The following is a 23,225-nucleotide window of genomic DNA, read 5'->3' on the forward strand; positions in this document are numbered from 1 at the left end:
TATAATAACCTCCAGCAAGTATACCCTGAGAGTTCCCCAACAAGTGTTAATAAAACTCTACTGGAAGCCCATCGATGCCAGGAGCATGTCCAGCTTTGAGCTGCCATACAGCTGTGGACAACTCCTGCATATCCTCCTAAAGGATAGTGAGTGGTTATGCAGTGAACTTTAGCTTTTCACTTTTGTTTACTTAACCAATAACAAAACTGTAAGAGCTGGGACACAGGCCTCCGTTTGTGTGTATACTGTAATACCACAGTGAAGCTGCAGGGGGCAAAAATCACACAGTGCTGTGCAAAACTGCTTTCAGGCCTAACACAGGCAGATGTAAAGAACACAAAAAACAGATCACTTGAAACATACAGGCGTCTAAGACAACAAGAAATTGAACAGAGCTATCAGACTAAATGTGGAAAAAGTTTTAATGCCACTTCTCTCTGCTTTCATGTCAACGTGACCTATAGAAAGCTAGAGCAAAACTTTCTCTCTCTCTCTCTCTCTCTCTCTCTCTCTCTCAGACAGAGCTCCAAGTGATACCATCAGCAAGAGAGGAGTAAAAAAATAAATAAAAATAGCAGTACTTAAAACACTTATAGTTTGACTCAAACAGGGAAAAGTGAAGATAAATATCCACCACAGAAGAGGCTGAAGTTATACACAATGTACTTGTGCCTCCAAGATCAGTCATGAGATACATTATTTATTAGAGATGCACCGATACAAAATTTCTCAGCCGATACCGATTATTCAGTGATATCGGCCGATACCGATAACCGATACCGATAACCGATACCGATAGTTCTGCCTTTTATGCATTCTGTTAAAGTATTAATAATAATTAATTCCACAATTCTGAAAAAAATGCAAATAAAAACCTTTATTCTCTCCATTTCAACAAGTTGTTTGACAGTAACTGGTCTCATAAACAGAAAACACATTACTCCAACATTAACACATTAAATTCTGAAGATTAAAGTAAGATTTCTTAACTTATTGGATGTTAATTCCTATTAACGAAATTAATTCCCTCACCACAAACAAAAGCATTTCTACTTAATCATTGACATCAAACTGGCAATATATAACAAACTTTTTTTTTTTGATAATATTAACTCATTAACATTAACTGGATATGAAATACTCCACAAATATATTTTTTATGCAATTTATACTTTGACAATTCATCTTCATTTAAATCTTTCAATAGTGTACTGGCGCTTTAATTCAGCGCGAGCAGCTCGAGAATTTTTTTTGACTCGACTCCGAAACTCCCGCTTCACTGTCGCTCACTTCCGGCGTAAAATTTTAGCAGTGCAGAGATTACAGACATTGCAAACTGCAGTTTTGTCGTCTATCCACACAAGAGACATCATCTTTACACACAGCACGAAATCGATGTGTTTTCCTGCCCTCTTGTGATTGACAGGATATAATCGGCCCTGATCATCGGATGTTTTTAAACTATCAGTCAATAGCGTGAAAAATAGCCTTTATCGGCTGATACATCTCTATTGTTTGTGTATATTTTTATATACATATATAAAATTATACACACACACACACACACACACACACACATACATATATATACACACATAATTACAATATGGTATTAAAGTATACACACAAACAGAGGCCTGTGTACTCTTATGGTTATATACAAGTCCAGAGCCTTATGAATATACAGTATCTCACAAAAGTGAGTACACCCCTCACATTTTTGTAAATATTTGATTATATCTTTTAATGTGACAACACTGAAGAAATGACACTTTGCTACAATGTAAAGTAGTGAGTGTACAGCTTGTATAACAGTGTAAATTTGCTGTCCCCTCAAAATAACTCAACACACAGCCATTAATGTCTAAACCGCTGGCAACAAAAGTGAGTACACCCCTAAGTGAAAATGTCCAAATTGGGCCCAAAGTGTCAATATTTTGTGTGGCCACCATTATTTTCCAGCACTGCCTTAACCCACTCGGGCATGGAGTTCACCAGAGCTTCACAGGTTGCCATTGGAGTCCTCTTCCACTCTTCCATGACGACATCACGGAACTGGTGGATTTTAGAGACCTTGTGCTCCTCCACCTTCTGTTTGAGGATGCCCCACAGATGCTCAATAGGGTTTAGGTCTGGAGACATGCTTGGCCAGTCCATCACCTTCACCCTCAACTTCTTTAGCAAGGCAGTGGTCGTCTTGGAGGTGTGTTTGGGGTCGTTATCATGCTGGAATACTGCATACTGATCATGCTCTGCTTCAGTATGTCACAGTACATGTTGGCATTCATGGTTCCCTCAATGAACTGTAGCTCCCCAGTGTCGGCAGCACTCATGCAGCCCCAGACCATGACACTCCCACCACCATGCTTGACTGTAGGCAAGACACACTTGTCTTTGTACTCCTCACCTGGTTGCCACCACACACGCTTGACACCATCTGTACCAAATAAGTTTATCTTGGTCTCATCAGACCACAGAACATGGTTCCAGAGTGATGTGAGAGTGATGACACCAAATTTAACACACCTGCTCCCCATTCACACCTGAGACCTTGTAATACTAACAAGTCACATGACACCGGGGAGGGAAAATGGCTAATTGGGCCCAATTTGGACATTTTCACTTAGGGTTGTACTCACTTTTGTTGCCAGCGGTTTAGACATTAATGGCTGTGTGTTGAGTTATTTTGAGGGGACAGCAAATTTACACTGTTATACAAGCTGTACGCTCACTACTTTACATTGTAGCAAAGTGTCATTTCTTCAGTGTTGTCACATGAAAAGATATAATCAAATATTTACAAAAATGTGAGGGGTGTACTCACTTTTGTAAGATACTGTATATGTGGAAGCCACATTGCACTTCTGCATCTTCATGCCTGATCAATGTGAATCCATTTAAAACTCATCAGCAGCTAGTATTCACAACTGTCATCACAGCAACACACACACACTTACCCACTCTTTGCGACGGGAATGTGTGGTGAAGTCATACACTGGCACTTTGATGCTTTTACCCTTCTTCAGTTTCCGCAGGACTGTTACAAGCAACTCAAAGTCAAAAGCATCTGGATGATCAAAGTTGTACTCATTCCTGGCTGCAAGCTCCTGTTCTTCTTTGCTCAACACCTGTGGTTTAAAAAAAAAAATAAATAAATAAAATAAAAAATAGAAACCTCCACAAATCAGACAGAGCTCGCTAAATGCTTAACCTACTGAAAACCACATGCTGTGACTAAAAGCTGTTTAAACATAGTAGTTTCGAAAGAGGAGGCTACAGAACCTCCTGACCTGCTAATTTATTATTACCTTGTAGAAAGAGTCCATTGACAGTAGGACGACCCATGGAACATCCAGAGCCTCGATTATCTTATTGGCCACTGTGGTTTTTCCTGAAGCGCTGCCACCACACAAACCTGTAGGACCCAACAATACACACACAAAACAGCCCCAGTATAATTCTACACTGCTACAAAGCATATAAATGAAATAAAAATGGCAAATATTCTCAAATAAATTGTTAGGACTTAAATAATTGAATATATTAGGCAAGCTAATGCCTGCGCATATTCTAACCGGATACAAAACATACATTAATTAGAAAGCTCAAACGCAGGTTCTTTATTAACCATGAGAAATATTCCTAATGGGATTAAATAACAGAGCTAATTATGGCTGTGTGCCTAAATGAGGGCTTCACAGAATACAGATAACACACCACACACAGAGTCGCTCGATTTATAAATGGTACAAGACGACTACCATGGGTCTGACCTCAAACATACATAGAGTGCTCTGCGCTCAGCAACTGAATACGAAGGGAGGACAAACTGTGATGTAGGCATGCCCAAGGCACCAGTTCCTAATGGCACTCATGGACAGGTCCTCAGAGCCTGTGCCACCCAGTTAGTGGACGTCTTAACAGATATCTTCAATCTGACCCCAAATCTGTCAGCCATTCCAGTATGCTTCTAGAGGACCACCATCATTCCAGTTCCCAAGACTATGGTCATCTCCCGCTTTAATGACTACCACCTTGTAACGCTGACCTCCACGCTCATGAAGTGCTTCGAGCAGCTAGTTAAAACAGACATCTGCACATGCCTATATACATGTTAAATGTGCATAATGTCTTGCGATACTACGGAAGCCCTAAGCAGCCATGCATTATTAAATTTTTCTGTTTTCTCGTGATCAAGACTGAATTTTTCTGTGTACTGGACATCCATCATCCCAAAGTCAATGGGGTTTTTTGGTTAAATGCCTGAAATAAGGTCTGTGTTTAACACAAGCTCAAGATATGTTCACGTTTTATACTACACCATAAAATACATCAGTAATACCTCACTCAGGATGTTTTAAAAAGCTTTTACGTGTCTTGAAAAAGACGGTTGCTAACAAGTGGCTAAATGGGACTACAGAGGCTGTCGGGGACATTAAACATCACGCCGAACAGGAAATCTCATCCCCTACAGTCTCTTTAGGTTTATACTCGCACTCTTGCAACGCAAACTTTCCAACTTGTAGATTTATCAATTTATAGTATTTTCCGATTGTATGGTTTTTTTAAATTAAAGATTGAAAGAGTTGTCGGAAGCGTAGTGGTGGCGACGTTGAAGTCATGCGGCCCTGGTGTAGTTCGTTTATAGCTTTTTACTTCTGGCGAGTGTATACACTTCAAAATCTTATGAATGTTATCTTAATGAACAAAACATGTACGAATCATAAACTTTTGTTGGCCACAGAGCATATTTTCTGCAATAATCCAAAATCCAATGGAAAAATCCTATTGGCTTTTTGTCGAGGGAACCAGGGTGATGCTAACTTCTGGGGTGACCTACAAAAATATCTCATCCCTACAGGATTGACGACTTCAGCATTAGTGTCTGATACTTGAGAAGGGGGACAGTCATCTCCCTTAATGCAGAGATAAAATCCATCTTTACAGCGGGCGATTATTACATTCATGATGGTGAAGATGCCAACGTGCATGTAACAGCAGTCCCATTCACAACGCGCAAGATTTTCCTCAGGGTAAAATTACACCGTGAGAAAACAGTTTTTGGTTATGTCAAGATCACAGGAAAATCGAGATTACTAGAAAACGATTTTTTGTTATGCCGAGATCACGAGAAAATTAAGTTGTGATCACAAGAAAACAACAGAAGAAAAAAAAAAATTTAATAATGCATGGCTGCTTAGGGCTTCTGTACGATACTGTGCAAATGATAAATAAACTTGACTTGACGATTTGAGCTTGCTTTAGTCTGTAGGTTGAGCACAACATTAAATAAATAAATATATTACAAAGAGAGTGCACTTTCCAATACTGTGACTTGCTATCATACACTCAAGAGTCATATAATACTCGTAATTTACCTCAAACCAAAGTACCATTTCATTAACAGAAAAATCTGCATGACTAATTCCTTAACGAGCAGAGTATTTGGACAGTAAGGAGTGAAAACAGCATTAGTTCATCAGTAGCTGAGTCTGAGGATGAGTTTAACATACCTATAACAAAAGCCTCTTTAAAGGTGGTCCCTGTGACGTTGTACCAGGGTGGACGTCCTGCTGTGTAGATCGTCCTTTTATTGGTCCTTAGAAGAGGCGGCTCTGTTTTACTCTGACTTGTGGTCCTCTTTCGTGGAGACAGTGATGGGGTCAAAGGGCATGTGCGCCTCAAAAGGCCATCAAGAGAATCCTCACCGCTGCCACTAAAATGTAGACCACAAATAGCTCTGCTGAGTGGATTAACAACATACTAAAAAGAATAAATAAATAAAAACACAACAAATTTAGATATGATTTCAGTGCTAAGATGACACCTGATATTACTCCTCTATGTTTGTGTATTTAAACATATCCATCAGAAATGCCTTAGTAGCACATCACTGGACCAAACTTTATCTGGGCAAGGCTACAAAGCATTATTTCATGCAGGGCAAGAGAAAGTCCATGGACTTGAGAACCCCCTCAGATTGAGCTCCTGACATGGCATTTTATATTGGTGCAGGTGAGGGAGTACAAACAGAGCTTCATGTCCACTCCAGGAATCCACACGCAAGCCCAGAAAAGGTTGGAGCCTCATGTGAGTAAGGCTGTCATCATATGGACAGGAACGTTCTCTAGTGACAGTAACTGTAAGAACACGGTACTCAGTGGGGCCCGGACGTTTACTGGGGTTTCAAAATCGATATGTAGCTTCTTACTTGTTACTGTAATATTGGCTTTACATTTACAGGAGCTACACAGGTTTGAGTTAGCATTTTGAATTTTTTATAAATGTACACGGTCCTCTGAACGATTTAGGACAAAGGGATTCACATCCAGTTTGATAAAGGTCTAACCTGGCCGCCTCAAGCTATTTTCACGCATGCAGCGATTTTGTCGTTGCAAGTCGCCAGTCGCTGTACTATGAAATCACGGATCATGTGCGCTCTACCACCTTCACTCCCATTGGTAGTTGCTGCACCAAGTTGCTCCAAATTTGCCTAAGCTTTTTTCAACATTGACTACGTTTACATGGACAGCAATAATCTAATTGTTGACCTTATTCTCAGTAAGACAATTTTGTGATTAAGGTGTTTACATGAGTCGCTTTTAGAATATTCCTTTCATGTTCCCGTTTTATAGAACATAGATCGATTAACGGCACGTCATTACGTCCCCACGCCACGCCGTCCGATGTTCCCTCCAGAATTTCATGTATCAACATACAGTTCGTCTTCGTTATGGTACCGTATACAGTTTTGGGTGTTTCATTTTAAATTTTACGAACGCTTCAAGTGCAGATAATTATTTGTCATGCTACACATGCAAACAGACGACTGCTTGAAGCCGTGGGCTGCGTCCCAAACCGTGTATTTACATACTATATAGTAGCTGAGATACATGTATTTCTCATACTATATAGTAGGTAAGTACGCGTTTTCGGACGCAGCCATGCTCGCTTGTTTGCCGTAAAATGGTTGAGCATTGCCGTGTGTGTACGTGTCCTCTCACAAAATGCGGTGAAAACTCCCACACGACGTTAATAATGTGTTTGAGGTGTGTACATGTCTGTAATGCACTTTGAGAATGCGAATAAAACAGGAATACTCCACATTCTTAATTCGATTTGTGTTTACTTCGAGAACGACTTTAGTTGGATTAAGGTAATCAATAATAGCTGTTTACATGGCAGTTTCTTAATCGGGTTAATATCGGATTATTCTTGTCCATGTAAACGTACTGAGAATCGAGTGGCTGGACATGCCCACATCCAGTTGCCAGCTCTCACTGAAAATGAATGTTCTCTGGTCTCTTTGTCACTGTGTGTTTGTGTGAACATAGCTTCACTGTGAAATATCTGGCTTCTCCCTTAGCTAAGCACTGATATAAACAACAGCTTATTCAATATGGCAGAATCATTCCAGTTCAGAAAGGTCAAACAGACCTTTTCATCTGCAAAAAAAGAAAGAAAAAGCCAATTGCAATAGAATTTAAGTTGTGTCTCACATTCTGCATGTTTATAAGAAAAACATGATTGCAAATACACATTTGGATTAGCATTTCAACTCAGAAAATTTTGCCATAATGCTGCAATGTGGTATTTAACTCTTAACAACCTTGCTGGAAAAAAAAATAGAAACCATCACAGAAATTCTAATGGTTTCCACTACAAATACAATCACAAACCATCGGCTGTTAACCATTAAAACCATTACCAAATGGTTTCCATTACGTAGTAGGACGTATTAAGGATGTAGGTCCAACGAATTAGCAGTAGAGATCCACAGGGACCAGTACAGAGTCCATGAAAACCAATACAATTCTTATTATAACCATTAAAACCAGTACAAAGTCTATGAGGGTTTCTATTAAAGTAGGGAAGTAGGTTGTCTTTGTGAAAGCCGTGTTAGACTTCTTTTGGCAGGGTGTGTAACGTGTAGGAAGGTTATTATGTTGTGTATTATTATTATTATTATTAGTAGTAGTAGTAGTAGTAGTAGCACACTGCTTACAGCTACACAACACGTGCTAAAGTGTTCTCACTGTAAATAAATCCGGCTGATGCACGTGAATTATTGTGCACACTGGTTAAAGTTAGCCAGCTAGCTTCAGTCAGCACGTTGCTAGATGTATAAAGAGATGTATAAACTTGTATCATGTGAGTAATGTGAAGAGAGAATCAGCGCAGTGCTGCTTTCACCTGTCTGATCTGGAGGCGCGCTGCTCGTCCTCGTCTCCATCTTCTTTTTGTTGCATTTGGACATCAGCGTGGCTCACTGACACTGCCATGTTTTCATCGCGCGAGCCGCCTACACGCAAGAGCAGACGTGGGTACACGTCATCGAGGACGTGTGTGACAGAGGAAGAGGAAGAGATGACCCATATAACATCCAGCTGCGGATCTCTCTCTCTCTCTCTCTCTCTCACACACACACACACACACACACACACACACACACATATATACAAAGCCCCGTGTTGGGGAGACGAGGCCCACGCTGGGCGGAAGTAGTTTGGTAGAAGTATGTCATTCTTCAAAATTAAAGCCTAAGTCTTTAAACCATTACAGAAAACTCATATAAATCAACAATTTGCCTCAAAATTGTGTGTTTTTGTTTGTTTGTTTTTGTAGTACACTATATACACACTTGACCATCACACCTATATGTCCTAGTTCAGTGGTTTTCAAAGTGGGGGCCGCCAGGGGGCGCCCGGGGGGCCTCAACAATTTGGTGTGAAAAAGAAATACATGATTTGTTCTATATATGCATTACTATAACATGTTATTTGTAACAATACATATTAAAATCACATTTGCTATACCTAACTTTCTAATTGCTAAACAGACAAAACATCAATGTAAAAAAGGGGGATATATTCAGAAGTCTGAATTTTAAATGTGTTTTAAAGACATCTTGCAGGAGGGAGGCCTCGGGCAAATGTTAATGCCATCTGGGGGGGCTTGCCCTGGAAAAGTTTGGGAACCCCTGTCCTAGTTCAGTGGTTTTCAAAGTGGGGGCCACCAGGGGGCGCCCGGGGGGCCTCAACAATTTGGTGTCAAAATAAATTCTCACTCTCAGACAACCACACACAATCAATTCCTAATATAATGTAATGTAAAGATGTAAGATGCAATTATTAATAAAAAAAGGGGGGGGGATATATTCAGAAGTCTGTATTTTTAATGTGTTTTAAAGACATCTTGCAAAAGGGGGACCTCGGTCAAATGTTAATGCCATTCGGGGGGCCTTGCCCTGGAAAAGTTTGGGAACCCCTGTCCTAGTTGAACATCCCATTCCAGATTTATTCCCTCTTTGCTGTTACAATGTGCTCCACTCTTCTGGGAAGGCTTTCCACTAGATTTTGGGGCGTGGCTGTGGGGATTTGTGTTCATTCAGGTACAGGAGCATTAGTGAGGTTGAGGTCAGGCGATGGTGAGGAGTCTCCAGTTCCAGTTCATCCGAAAGGTGTTTAGTGGGGTTGAGGTCAGGGCTCTGTGCAGGACACTCGAGTTCTTCCAACCTTAACACACTATTAGTGTGTCCCAAATGACATACTATACAGTGTATACTTATACTACAGTATCTCACAAAAGTGAGTACACCCCTCACATTTTTGTAAATATTTGATTATGTCTTTTCATGTGACAACACTGAAGAAATGACACTTTCCTACAATGTAAAGTAGTGAGTGTACAGCTTGTGTAACAGTGCAAATTTGCTGTCCCCTCAAAATAACTCAACACACAGCCATTAATGTCTAAACCGCTGGCAACAAAAGTGAGTACACCCCTAAGTGAAAATGTCTAAATTGGGCCCAATTAGCCATTTTCCCTCCCCGGTGTCATGTGACTTGTTAGCGTTACAAGTTCTCAGGTGTGAATGGGGAGCAGGTGTGTTAAATTTGGTGATATTGCACTCACACTCCCTCATACTGGTCACTGGAAGTTCAACATGGCACCTCATGGCAAAGAACTCTCTGAGGATCTGAAAAAAAGAATTGTTGCTCTACACAAACATGGCCTAGGCTATAAGAAGATTGCCAAGACCCTGACACTGAGCTGCAGCACAGTGGCCAAGACCATACAGTAGTTTAACAGGACAGGTTCCACTCAGAACAGGCCTCGCCATGGTCGACCAAAGAAGTTGAGTGTACATGCTCAGTGTCATATCCAGAGGTTGTCTTTGGGAAATAGATGGTATGGGTGCTGCCAGCATTGCTGCGGAGGTTGATGGGGTTTGGGGTCAGCCTGTCAGTGCTCAGACCATACGCTACACACTGCATCAAATTGGTCTGCATGGCTGTCATCCCAGAAGGAAGCCTCTTCTAAAGATTCTGCACAAGAAAGCCTGAAGACAAGCAGACTAAGGACATGGATTACTGGAACCATGTCCTGTGGTCTGATGAGACCAAGATAAACTTATTTGGTTCAGATGGTGTCAAGCATGTGTGGCGGCAACCAGGTGAGGAGTACAAAGACAAGTGTGTCTTGCCTACAGTCAAGCATGGTGGTGGGAGTGTCATGGTCTGGGGCTGCATGAGTGCTGCCGGCACTGTGGAGCTCCAGTTCATTGAGGGAACCATGAATGCCAACATGTACTGTGACATACTGAAGCAGAGCATGATCCCCTCCCTTCGGAGACTGGGCCGCAGGGCAGTATTCCAGCATGATAACGACTTTTGCCTTGCTAATGAAGCTGAGGGTGAAGGTGATGGACTGGCCAAGCATGTCTCCAGACCTAAACCCTATTGAGCATCTGTGGGGCATCCTCAAATGGAATATGGAGGAGCACAAGGTCTCTAACATCCACCAGCTCCGTGATGTCATCACGGAGGAGTGGAAGAGGACTCCAATGGCAACCTGTGAAGCTCTGGTGAACTCCATGCCCAAGAGGGTTAAGGCAGTGCTGGAAAATAATGGTGGCCACATAAAATATTGACACTTTGGGCCCAATTTGGACATTTTCACTTAGGGGTGTACTCACTTTTGTTGCCAGCGGTTTAGACATTAATGGCTGTGTGTTGAGTTATTTTGAGGGGACAGCAAATTTACACTGTTATACAAGCTGTACACTCACTACTTTACATTGTAGCAAAGTGTCATTTCTTCAGTGTTGTCACATGAAAAGATATAATCAAATATTTACAAAAATGTGAGGGGTGTACTCACTTTTGTGAGATACTGTATGTACCTTACACTCTGCCGTCTAGTGTATGCATTTTAGAAGGGTAGTATCATCTCAAACGGCACACTTTCAGTATTGTACTGACCGGAAGTATATGCTGTTTCCAGGTCGAGGGCAAATCAAACGCATGTAATGCGATGGCACTAGCATTAGCGAAATACCCAAACAGATAACAAAAATTAATTGGTACATTTTATTGTTTATATTAATGTTTGCTTTTATGCCCAACAAGAACTCAGTCGCCATCAGACAGAGGCGTAATCGTCTCCGCAGGGGAATTTTGCTTGCACAATTTAAAATCAACTTAGTAAGTTGTGGTTGTAGCTATGGCTGCTGGCAAAGCAAACATCTTTTAATTTTTTTCGTTCAGCATCTGAGCCTGATATAGCCCCTCAGGAAAGCTGTGATCGTTGAGTAGATGAAGTGTCCATCATTCCACACTTCATTTTTTTCGGTTGAATGAGTGCATCAACCAGGAACTTAAAGTGCACTTTGGTTTTTGGGGTTTCTCAGTGTGAACACACTAATCACACTATTTATACTACAAAATGGAGTAGAATAGTAAACAAGTGTGTGATTTGGGACGCACTACATGTCTTCATGGAGCTCGCTTTGTGCACTTTGTGTCATGCTGGAACAGGTTTGGGCCTCTTAGTTCCAAGGGAAATTGCAATGCATTCAAAGACATTCTGTTCTTCAGTAGTGTTTCTAAATTTGTGGCGACATTTTGAGAAAGAACCGCATATGGGAGTGATGGTCAAATATCCACATGCTTTTGTTGATTCATAGAACATTCAAATCAATAGAAAATAATTGTATATCGTACTGCAGTTTCACCAGAAGTAAGATGACTGAAGAATCAGTAGACCAAGAACCAGTGTATCATGAAGGAGATCGTTGACTGCATGCATGCATAAAGACAACCTGGGTGGTTTTTTTAGTCTAAACAAAAATTGGACACAGTAGGCTTTTATACTGACGTGTGCATGCAAGGTGACCATATAGATAATGGCCAAGGCTGAGAAAAGAGAAAAACATGAGCAAGGACAGAACATCATGACCCAAAAAACAGACACATGTAAATCATGAGTGAATAAAGACAGTTACAGAAATCACATTAAACTGAGTTGATCTTAAAATGAATAAATCACGGACGCATGGTGGCTTAGTGGTTAGCACGTTTGCCTCACACCTCCAGTATTGGAGGTTCAATTCCCGTTGCCCCGTGTGTGCGGAGTTTGCATGTTCTCCCCGTGCTGCGGGGGTTTCCTCCGGGTACTCCGGTTTCCTCCACCAGTCCAAAGACATGCATGGTAGGCTGATTGGCATGTCTAAAGTGTCCGTAGTGTATGAATGGGTGTGTGAATGTGTATGTGATTGTGCGATGGATTTGCACCCCATCCAGGGTGTACCGCGCCCTGTGCCACATGCTCCCTGGGATAGGCTCCAGGTTCCCTGCGACCCACTAAGGATAAGCGGTATAGAAAATAGATGGATGGATGAATAAATCATGTATCCATTAACAAATAATCATGGAAAAATAGAAAATAATCCCACAACTCCCCCCTGTGAATGACCCTAAAGGTGTTCATTTAAACCAAGCTTAAACTTCCTGTACTATCCTACATACCATAATCACTGGCCAGGAGATTATCCATCTACATATATACAACCCAAATTCTGTAAAAGTTGGGACAGTTTGGAAAATGTGATAAGTGATTTGTAAATGTACTTTGACTTGTATTTAAACAAAAAAAATCTATCAAGACAATGTATTTGATGTTAATCAACTGCATAGTTTTTTTGAATGTAAACATTTATTTTGGAATTGATGCATGAAACACGTTCCAAAAAAGTTGGGACAGGGGCAAATTAGGACTAATAGCGATGTGACAAGTTGAAGTAAGAAGGTGATGTGAAATAGGTGAGGCAATATTCTAATCATAGTGTATAAGGAGCCTCCAAAAAAGGCCTAGTCCTTCAAGAACAAGGATTCATCGAGGCTCGCCAACAGATGCATTAGTGAATAATCCAACACTTTGAGAACAACATTCCCCAAAGACAAATCGGTATGATTTTGGGCATTTCACCTTCTACAGTGCACAATATAATTAAAAGATTCAAGGAATCCGGTCAAATGTCGGTGCGTAAAGGGCAAGGTCAAAAACCACTTCTGAATGTGTGTGATCTCCGATCCCTCAGACACCACTGTCTTAAAAACTGTCATGAGTCTGTAATGGATATCCTGACATGGGCTCAGGAATACTTTGGTAAACCTTTGTCAGTGACACCATTCGCCGCTGCATCCACAGATGGCAGTTAAGGCTTTACTATGCAAAGCAGAAGCCATACATCAACACTGTCCAGAAGTGCCGCCGACTTCTCTGGGCTCTGTCTCATCTGTGATGGACAGTAGCACAGTGGAATCGTGTTTTGTGGTCTAATGAGTCACCATTTCAAATAGTTTTTGGACAAAACAGCTGTCGTGTTCTCCGGGCCAAAGAGGAAAAGGACCATCCAAGCTGTTATCAGCATCAGGTCCAAAAGCCAGCGTCTGTCATGGTATGGGGGAGTGTCAGTGCCCATGGCATGGGTAACTTGCACATCTGTGAGGGCACCATTAATGCAGAAAGATATGTACACGTTTTGGAGCAACATATGCTGCCATCCAGAGCAAGACAAAACCACACCACATTCTGCCCGGATTACAAGTGCATGGTTGCATAAGCAGAGAGTGCGGGTGCTAGTATGGCCTGCCTGCAGTCCTGACCCGTCTCTGATTGAGAACGTGTGGCACATTATGAAGCATAAAATAAGGTAATGAAGGCCCTGTACAGTTGCGCAGTTGAAGAAATGCATAATGGACGAATGGGGGAAAATTCCGCTTGCTAAACTTTAACCAACTGGTGTCTTCACTCAGCACCCAAACGCTTAATAAGTGTTATTAAAAGAAAAGCTGATGTTACACAGAGGCAAAGTCGACTGTCCCAACTTTTTTGGAGTGAGTTGCAGTCATCAGATTTGAAACGAGTGTATATTTTCAAAAATATATTAAATTCACAAAGTAAAACATCAAATAATTAATGTTAATAATGTGTTTTCAATATAGTACATGGTGAATTGAATTTTCAAATTACTCCTTTTGTTTGTTTTTTTTGCATTTTCCATACTGTCCCAACTTTTTCAGAATTGGGATTGTAATAATAAGGATTGGTCTAACCTTTCTACCCGTGTCCCAAGCATAAAATAATGTAATAATATCATATTCAATGTAGTCATCAGGCCTGACAGTGGAAGTCAACATAACTGTAGTTTGTGCTACCTGATCCTGTTTCATGCTCTTAGAAACACACCTGCAGCAATAGCGAAATTTAACTGATATGCTTAACACGGTCATGCAACACATCTAGATCTTTGATGTACTGAGTTAAATTTGTCATAGGGTCAAACATATCTGTACAGTATTCACGGCCTACCACTGCACAAGTATCTTGTTGTGCTAGGACGTAATCTAAAGCAACCCGATTTTGCTAAATCATTATCCGGTGTGATTGTAATGTATTGTAGTGGATATACTGTAAGGCCATGATGCCGTAATTAGGAATGAGAGCACCTAGAAATCTACTCCAAAAAAGTTTGACTACACGTAAGATACTCAACACAAAGGTTCAGGTAATTTGATGATGAAAATGATATACAAAGGGGGTGTGTCTTATTATCTCTTATAAATGTAGCATCAGTGTATGAATAAAATGAAATATCTACCATCCTTTTAGGTGTTAAGGCATGGTTGAATCTCTTGAATCTTGCAGCCTCAAGGAAAGATTGACATCCCTTGTCAGTAGCCTACTGTACCTAAAGTACCAGAAGCATAAATTTTAGCATTCTTAGGCATTTTATAGGCTTCTTTATAGAGTTGGATTGCTCGATACCAGACTTGGACTTGAGTCCAATTATGAACAAACTCAGACTTGTCACGCACCTGGTTAAATTTGTACTCGAATTTGGCACGGACTCGGGCATTTTTCCGAGTACAGTCGAGTCTAAACATTTGCCACCCCTAGCATTTGGTGATTCCAGTCTTGAATTTCATGTAAAATATACTTCTTTATGTAGTAAATATCATAAAACCTGCTGAATTTTTTTCATTTAAGGAATTAAAATTCTCTGTACTCTCTCTCTCTCAGACTATATGGGGGAGAGGCATCAAATAATTGCAATGCCAGTTCAAACTGGAGGACACAATATAGTGCGATACAATAACAAAAAAGGTTCATTTGTATTTTCATACACTTGTAATATAATAAAAGTTCTACATATCCCTTTTTTTCTTTGAATCCATTTTTTGATAGGAAACTAGTTGAGGTGCTGATGACATGAAATAAAACTATTAAATGGCAATGGCCATATGTAATAGTGGGATTTTTTGTTGCCATTGGTTTGTGAAGGTTAAAATATTAATTTAACAGCTAGATGTTGAGTTTACAATTGTAATTTCAAATCTTTTTTCAATGTAATTACTTTCTGGACTCGGCCGGACTCTGCCATTAAGGACTTGGACTTGAGTCCAACTTCGCCCCTTTTGAACTCAGACTCCGACTCGATTGGTTAAGGACTTGGTCTCGACTCAAACTCGACAAAGGTAGACTCGGACCCAACACTACTTCTTTATCTGCAACTGTGTGCATTTCACAAATCTTGTACCAAGTACACTCGCTTTTATCACAGTTCACAGGTCTACAGTACAAGAGCTAGGAACATCCAAGAGATGTGTAACCTATCATTGGCTGGCTGACAGACCAAAATTATATGAGGGACAGCCCTGTTACTCAGGGCTTAAGATAAGATCATGGCAGGAAGTAGGTAAATTAATGAACATCAACCATTGAACTTGGTAGGTAATTCATTTTAAGTGGTGCTTCGACAGAGATAAAAGTGCCAGCATCACCATACGACAATCAGCTATTGAGTGGGCTGTGAACATTGTCTGGGTTTGATAGAAATGAGAAACACTTTTCAAATGGTATTTGTTAAGTCCTGTGGTGAAGCTACATGTTCTACACACAATGGAAGTCTACATGGAGTGATGATATCAGTAACATTGTGAGGAGGGAGGTATGTCTGATTACAGGATGATAAACCTGGAGAGAAACAGTGAGTCATAACTGTTTGTGTAACATCATGACATGTAGTGACATTAAATGAAGAAACATCTGTATATAACAAAGTGTCGCAGAATGTGTCGCAGACTGAGATGGCATGTCCTGCCCACACGATGCCTGTAGAGACACTCACAGGATGAGGGATACAGGCCTCAACGCCTGGGAACATAGTGTTCTGGTTTAATGTAAACAAAGCCTGGAAGTGTTTCCCTTATCAGCGTTAAAGCCTGACAAAGTACCGGTTGAGTGAGGACACCTGAATATCATATAATAGGATATACCTCACTGAAAGTGTCTCAAATCTCCCCAGTGAGAATTTCCCACCCCTTACAATGATTATCAGTACCTGTAAACCCAGTGCCTGAATAGTAACCGAAATAGCCTATGTCTTCTCAGTTCTTTCAGAAAAACCTTGACATTAATTTGAACTGATATGTCTCTAATTCTCAGATTTTGACCTTAGGAGGTGAATGAGTGGTAATAGCACTGACTGAGCAAGTAACAGCTTTTACATTCTTTTCTGAACACTGTATGAGAACAAGGCTTCTTGATATATCTGATCAAATAACCCCAAGGCCCAGTGGCTACATATGTATTGTTGGATAATGTAAAACCAATGACCATAACTATATTGTAATCACTGATGCTGTCTGAAGGTATTAATTAATCTATAGAATCAGTCTTTGGTGTTTTGATGATGGTGAGGACGGATAGGTCTTGCTTCAGCACAGCACACACAGGCGACGGACAGCATTGAGGCGTGACATGGGGCCAATTATGAGCAATTGGAAAACTAATGGATCCAGTAGTAGACTCTTGGTTTTCTCGTAGCACCCGCACCAACTCCAAATACGCCTCAGTTGTTTTTTCCCCACAAAACACACACACACACACACACACACACACACACACACACACAAGACAGCAGTATCTTGTGGCAGATACAGAGGGAACTTTGGTGACCAGATGTTTTAAGATCAAATGTTGTGTAAATTACCACTATACAGGATTACCATCTCTCCCTGCCTAACTTGGGTCTTGTCCATTGACAGGAGTAGGGCATGTTAATCGCATGTTGGGGAAAAGGGAATCTTCATTTCGAGTTTAACATCCGAGGCCTAAACGCCATCAGATCCTCTCAAAGCTCTCCTCTCAGAGCCACCTAAACTGACCCTATTTAGGCGGTAGTACCACTTAACAGTCTTACGTCCCTGACACAACACTACCAAATCAGCTACTAAGAGGACTTGGAAAGGGTCTTTTCAATTCACCTCTAATGGACCAGCTGTGTGGTTTTTGGTCATTACCCACTGTCCTGGTACAATAGCATATTCGTCTTTTGGAGGTGAGGTCCATGCCTCCTGGACACGCTGTTGCACAGAGCAACCACTTCAGTTAGCTCTTCACAATGCTTCATTAGCACAACAGAGGTAAGATGAACATTTGCTTGTCTTAGATCGATTAGTCGACTTGTAATGATCTCATATAGGCTGAGACCAACCCCTCCACTTGAGTGTGAACCAACTACTGCACAAAACAGCTGGCAACACATCTTCCCATGACACCTCACTCTGGTGTAACTTCGACAAAGTCTGATTGTGATGCTCGACAGAAGCCTGTGGTCTATATGGACAGTGAAGCGTCCATAAAACATTCAACATTCTTATGAGTTCCTGTGTGACTTGGACAAAGAAATGAGTGAATGCACTCAGCTATCCCCCAGCAAGGGAAGAAATCCTTGACGAGTGATTTTTCTGTGTGCATGGCTGTCCCCGTTTTGGTTGGATAGGCACCAACCCAATGTGAGAATTTATCAACCACCACCAACACATCCTGTTTACCCTGACATGGGGAAAGGTTGATGTACAGTAGTCAACCTGCAGGTGTTTGAAAGGTCCTGCAGGTGCTTGGGTGTGAGCTGCAGGAGTTGGCATCCCAGTTGCTTTGTTGTTATCCTGGCACAAAGCACAGCATCGCATGTCTTAGACTGTGGATTTGTTGGGATAAATATAGCAACAAGACTTCAGGAGCTACATATTTTCCCAATTTTGTCCATATGCCAGCAGAATCTAGACTCCTTTATCCACCCAAGACCATACTTCTATCATGGGAGCATTAGCGTACATGCCTGTCAGGGAAGATTGAATCTGTTGTAGGTTGGACTTAACTGCATCAGAGATTTTGATGGCTAAAATCATTACCGAAGGAAGACTGCATGAAGCCTTGGCAATGAACCTTAATCTTAACCACCGCCCATTGAATATCGGAAACACAGCTTCCAAGAACATTGGAGATGGAATTCACATTGTATCCTCCATGCAGCATAAACACCAGAGTGTAATGCTGCGTGTAATCCATCAAAGACTCGTTTCTGCCTGGTTGACAATCAACAACCTCGATATGAGATTGAAGTTACATCGATACAGTTCTGCACCACTCTAGCCCAAGTGAGCGAATACTTAGCTCTCTCTCAAAACTGCTTTAACACACACACAAAAACCAGCTTAGCAACTAGCTCACTGATCTCACACTTTTTATCATGTATTAGGAAAGCATGCATCTGCCTGAACACCTGCACCGCTGCCTCAAGGTCTTTGCACTTGATGCATTTATCCAAAGCAGAAAAACATTGCTCTCGACTCCACGCTGTTTGTTCTATAATACCAAGCTCATTGCATAACTTAGATTTTTCCTTCCAGACAGCTTATCTAACAGTTACCTTAGCTCCCTGTCAAAGCTGAGATTATCAGCAAAAACCAAGGATGATTTACAAGCTAGTGAGGAAGACTGTCCAACACCCTTAGGATACTGATTACTCATTGCCATACTGTATAAAACAGCACTAACTCACTGGGTACCTAGAAACTTTGAACTCCAATCAATCGAACTCTTATTTTAACTCATCAAACAGAGCCTGTCATCTAGCAAGTTCTTTGACAGGATGACTCACTCACCCATGCTGACATATGTTTGTCAGGACCACAGGAACAGGATCACTGGAATAGGTTAGATCAGATAGGTCTTTCTTAATGACCATAAAAATACTTCAGTTTCATCAGAAGTAAGATGACAAAAGAATCAGGAGATCAAGATCCAGGGTATAATGAAAGAAATAGTTTATTGCATGCATAAAGACAACCTGGGTGTTTTTTTTTTAGCCTAAACAAAAATTGGACAAAGGAGGTTTTTTTTACTGATATGTGCATGCAAAAGGACCATACAGATAATGGCCAAGGCTAAGAGAGGAGAAAAACATGAGCAAGGACAGAACATTATGACCCAAAAAACAGACACATGTAAATCATGAGTGAATAAAGACAGTTACATAAGTCACATTAAATTGAATTGATCTTAAAATGAATAAATCATGTATCTATTAACAAATAATCATGGAAAAATAGAATAGAAAATAATCCCATACTACTGATTACAGACAAAACTGCATCACAACACCATTAGTTGTGTCATCTAAATGAATTAAGCTATGAAAATTTAAAAGTATATGCAAAAACCCCCCGTTTTTATTATCTTGACAATAAATACATAAATTAACATTTCTGGAACAGAATAACACATAGTATGCTTTGGTGAAGCAGCTGGTTTAAATTTCTTAGGACCGTTATTACAAGGCTAGAAAATGCATCAAATGTCTTTTACCTTGTTTGGGAGAAAATTATATTGATCCAGATGTGGACTACAGAAAGCAGTGCACATATCAAATTCCAAGGGAACATCTCTGATCCATTGTAAGAAGCTTTTTAATATGAAACGTTTTACAGGCAATATATATAAAAAGTCTACACACCTCTGTTAGAATAGAAAATTAAACCAAACGAAATCCTGTCAGATCTTATTTCACCTTTAATGTGATATAGCAAAAAAATATTCTATAACTTTGTTGCATATGTTTTGGGGGCTTGCGAGTATCCCAATTTAGCACATCTCAATTTGCCAATTTTATTCCACTTTTTCTTGCAAAAATGATGTACACAGCCCTCTTCAAGTCATTCCACAGGATTTATTTTTTTTCAACAGGATTTATATCTGGGCCATTCCACAACATTGATCTTCTTCTTAAGAAGCCATTCCTTTGCTGATGTGGATTTATGCTTTGGGTCATTCATCTTCAGCTGTCTAACAGAGGCTTGCAGGTTTTGTGCCAAAATAGATTGGTATTTGGGGCTATCCATGATTCCCTCTATCTTGACTAGCACACCAGTCCCAGCTGAGGAGAAGCAGCTGCATAGCATGATGCTGCCACCACCATGTTTCATCGTGGGTACGGTGTTCTTTGTGTGATGAGTTGTCTTGTTTTTTGTTGTTGTTGTTTTTTTGGTTTTTTTTGCATCAAGCATATCTTTCAGAATCATTCCAACAAAGTTCCACCTTGGTCAAATCAGACCATATGATGTTTCTTGCAAAATTTAGGAGGGTTTGGATGTTTTGTTTGTTTGTTTTATGTGAGAAAGTTCTTCCGTGTAACCACCCTACCCCATAGCCCAGTCATGTGAAGAATAAGAGAGATTGTTATCACAGGGAGGAGTGACCAGTACTTGCCAGATGTTCCTGCAACTCTTTTAATGTTGCTTTAGGTCTTCTGGCAGCATCTCTGGTAAGTTTTCTTCTTGTACTTTTGTCAATTTTTGGAGGTGTCCCATTTTCTCTGCTTATTGATGATGGGCTTCTCTGTGTTCCATGGTACATCTAATGTTTTAGATATTCTTTGTATCTCTCTCCTGACTGATACCTTTCAACAATGAGATCCCATGATTTCAGCAATTGTGTGAAACCAAGAAAATGTCAAGAAAATCCTACAGAAACAGCTGATCTTTATTTGGGCTTAATCAGAGTCACTTCATTTACTTTTTATATCCACTATACATCTTTTAGTCAACAAACAACACCACCAATAGTTCTGTTTGAAGACCTGTATATACAGTAACTTTTAGAAGGTAAGTAATTTTGGCAGAATTAGTTTAACAACATTAATCAATTCTGTGTAAGCTATACCCAAACCAAAGCAGTCATGCATTTGTTGTAGGTATACTGTATATCTCTCCATTATATTTCAACAAACCCAGATGAACACCATTCCTTTATCAAGCCATTCTTTCTTAAATACATATTAGCTCCTATACAGATTACATCAGTTATTCCACAATATGCAAATGTGGGGAGAGACATTGTGTGTAAAATTAAATGACAAACTTAAAGTCTCCAAATGTCAAGCTTATTGAGAAGCTGTTACATTTAAAACACAATAAATAAATAAATAAATAAATAAATAAATAAATAAAATTATGTTCAAAGCCTTAAATTCTCCATATTAAAAAAAAACAAAAACAAAAAAAAACTAGGGATTCTAGGGAAAATAATAATTGTTTCCATGCAAACAATGTTTAATCCAATTGATTTTGGAAAACATTTATCTTTACAAAATTGGTGACAAATGGCTGAGGAGAGTTTGATGCTTAATAACTGTCAAAAAGATGTTGATATTTATGCACAATATGCCCACCACCTGCCAACCAATTCCAATGAGGTGGAGCCTAATTCACCCAAACAGCTGTAACTCTTGATCATTTATTATTTGATATGGTGGATTGAAAACATTGGCACAATCGGCCAATCAGCTTTCAGCAGGCAGATAGGGTTAACTGTGCAATCTCACAAAACGTGAGCGATAGCTCCATTTAGGGACCCACTAAAAATGGTGTTGTCGATCCCCATTGGCCACAGGGGGCGCTATTCAAGTTGTTTCACTTTAAAACAAGTATATCCAGCGTAAAATGTATACATTGAAGAATCTTTTTGTCCTCATACATTGGCTTATGCCGCAAACTTATGTCTTTTGGCCCTTTTAGCCCGACCCACTCACATTTCTGATCATTTGCACAATATGCAAAACCAATTGTCGCAATCTATTGCTAGGATCTTTGCCATATCTGTCAATCTTTGCAAGGAGACTGCTATAACATGAAATATTAGATGGATTCACACAAAACTTAAAACTTATTATTTATTTTTTAGCGTGTTGGCTCTGTGTAAAATGTTCATGGTTGCCCATTACAACCCTCCCCCCCCTGCCTTTTTTTTTTTTTTTGCTGTGAAATACAATTTAAATAAAAGAAACCTATGCTGCTTTATGAGCTCACGAAGTTCTATCAGGTCCGGTGGGTATTCAGGCTTGGAAATATTTATTCCCCTTTTCCTGTTGTAGATTATGGAGGAATTCAGTTCATCACTGTAGTATCATCACTTAAAGCAAATGGAAACTCCTGCAATAGTAGTAGGCCTATTTTGATTTTGGTGTAGTCCAGGGGTGTCCAATCATATCTACAAAGAACCGGTGTGGGTACAGGTTTTCATTCCAACCAAGTAGAACACAAACCAGAGTCTTCTGAAAGACAAGATAAACTGATTAAACAGGTGGAATCAGGTGTGGCTCCTGCTTGGTTGATATGAAAGCCTACACCCACACCAACCCTTTTGGAAAAGATTGGACCCCCCCCCCCCCCCCACAACACCTTCAAATGTATTGCATTATTAAAAGCTTAATTGCATTGGTGTTCTGCAGACTTTAAGCTTTAGGCCTACCTACCTGTCTAAGGAGACAGAACAACTTCTAAGAAGATATTTTCTAAACCTTAAGTCAAGTGTAGTCTGTAACAAATTCCATTTTTTAAAGTCTTAAATGACTCACTTTAAGAGTCTGTAACTGAGAAGTGCTGCTGCAGTTTAATACTGCAATAATGTGGTGTGTGTATATATATATATATATATATATATATATATATATATATATATATATATATATATATATAAATAATGTAATGATGTGCACTGGCCATTTACAGTGAGTGAATCAGGGTACGCTAGGCTGC

General features: G+C 40.1%; 1 protein-coding gene across 2 annotated transcripts in view; it reads right to left on the bottom strand.

The window, feature by feature from the left end:
* si:ch211-243j20.2 (uridine-cytidine kinase-like 1) overlaps window positions 1–8,409 on the bottom strand; it is a 29,858-nt gene extending 21,449 nt beyond the window's left edge. The window contains exons 1-4 of one of the 2 annotated variants that reach the window (XM_053647655.1): window positions 8,194–8,406; window positions 5,514–5,716; window positions 3,309–3,415; window positions 2,958–3,128 (exon numbers count right to left, since the gene is read on the bottom strand). In XM_053647655.1, the coding sequence (XP_053503630.1) occupies window positions 2,958–3,128; window positions 3,309–3,415; window positions 5,514–5,716; window positions 8,194–8,282 (570 nt within the window). In that variant the 5' untranslated portion in view covers window positions 8,283–8,406. Of the gene's footprint in view, window positions 1–2,957; window positions 3,129–3,308; window positions 3,416–5,513; window positions 5,717–8,193 lie in introns of both variants that reach the window. The other variant, XM_053647662.1, reaches the window with a different exon arrangement.
* Window positions 8,410–23,225: the final 14,816 nt, after the last annotated feature.

Source organism: Ictalurus furcatus, chromosome 2, assembly GCF_023375685.1.
Source record: "Ictalurus furcatus strain D&B chromosome 2, Billie_1.0, whole genome shotgun sequence".
In the NCBI taxonomy this organism is placed as follows: domain Eukaryota; kingdom Metazoa; phylum Chordata; class Actinopteri; order Siluriformes; family Ictaluridae; genus Ictalurus; species Ictalurus furcatus.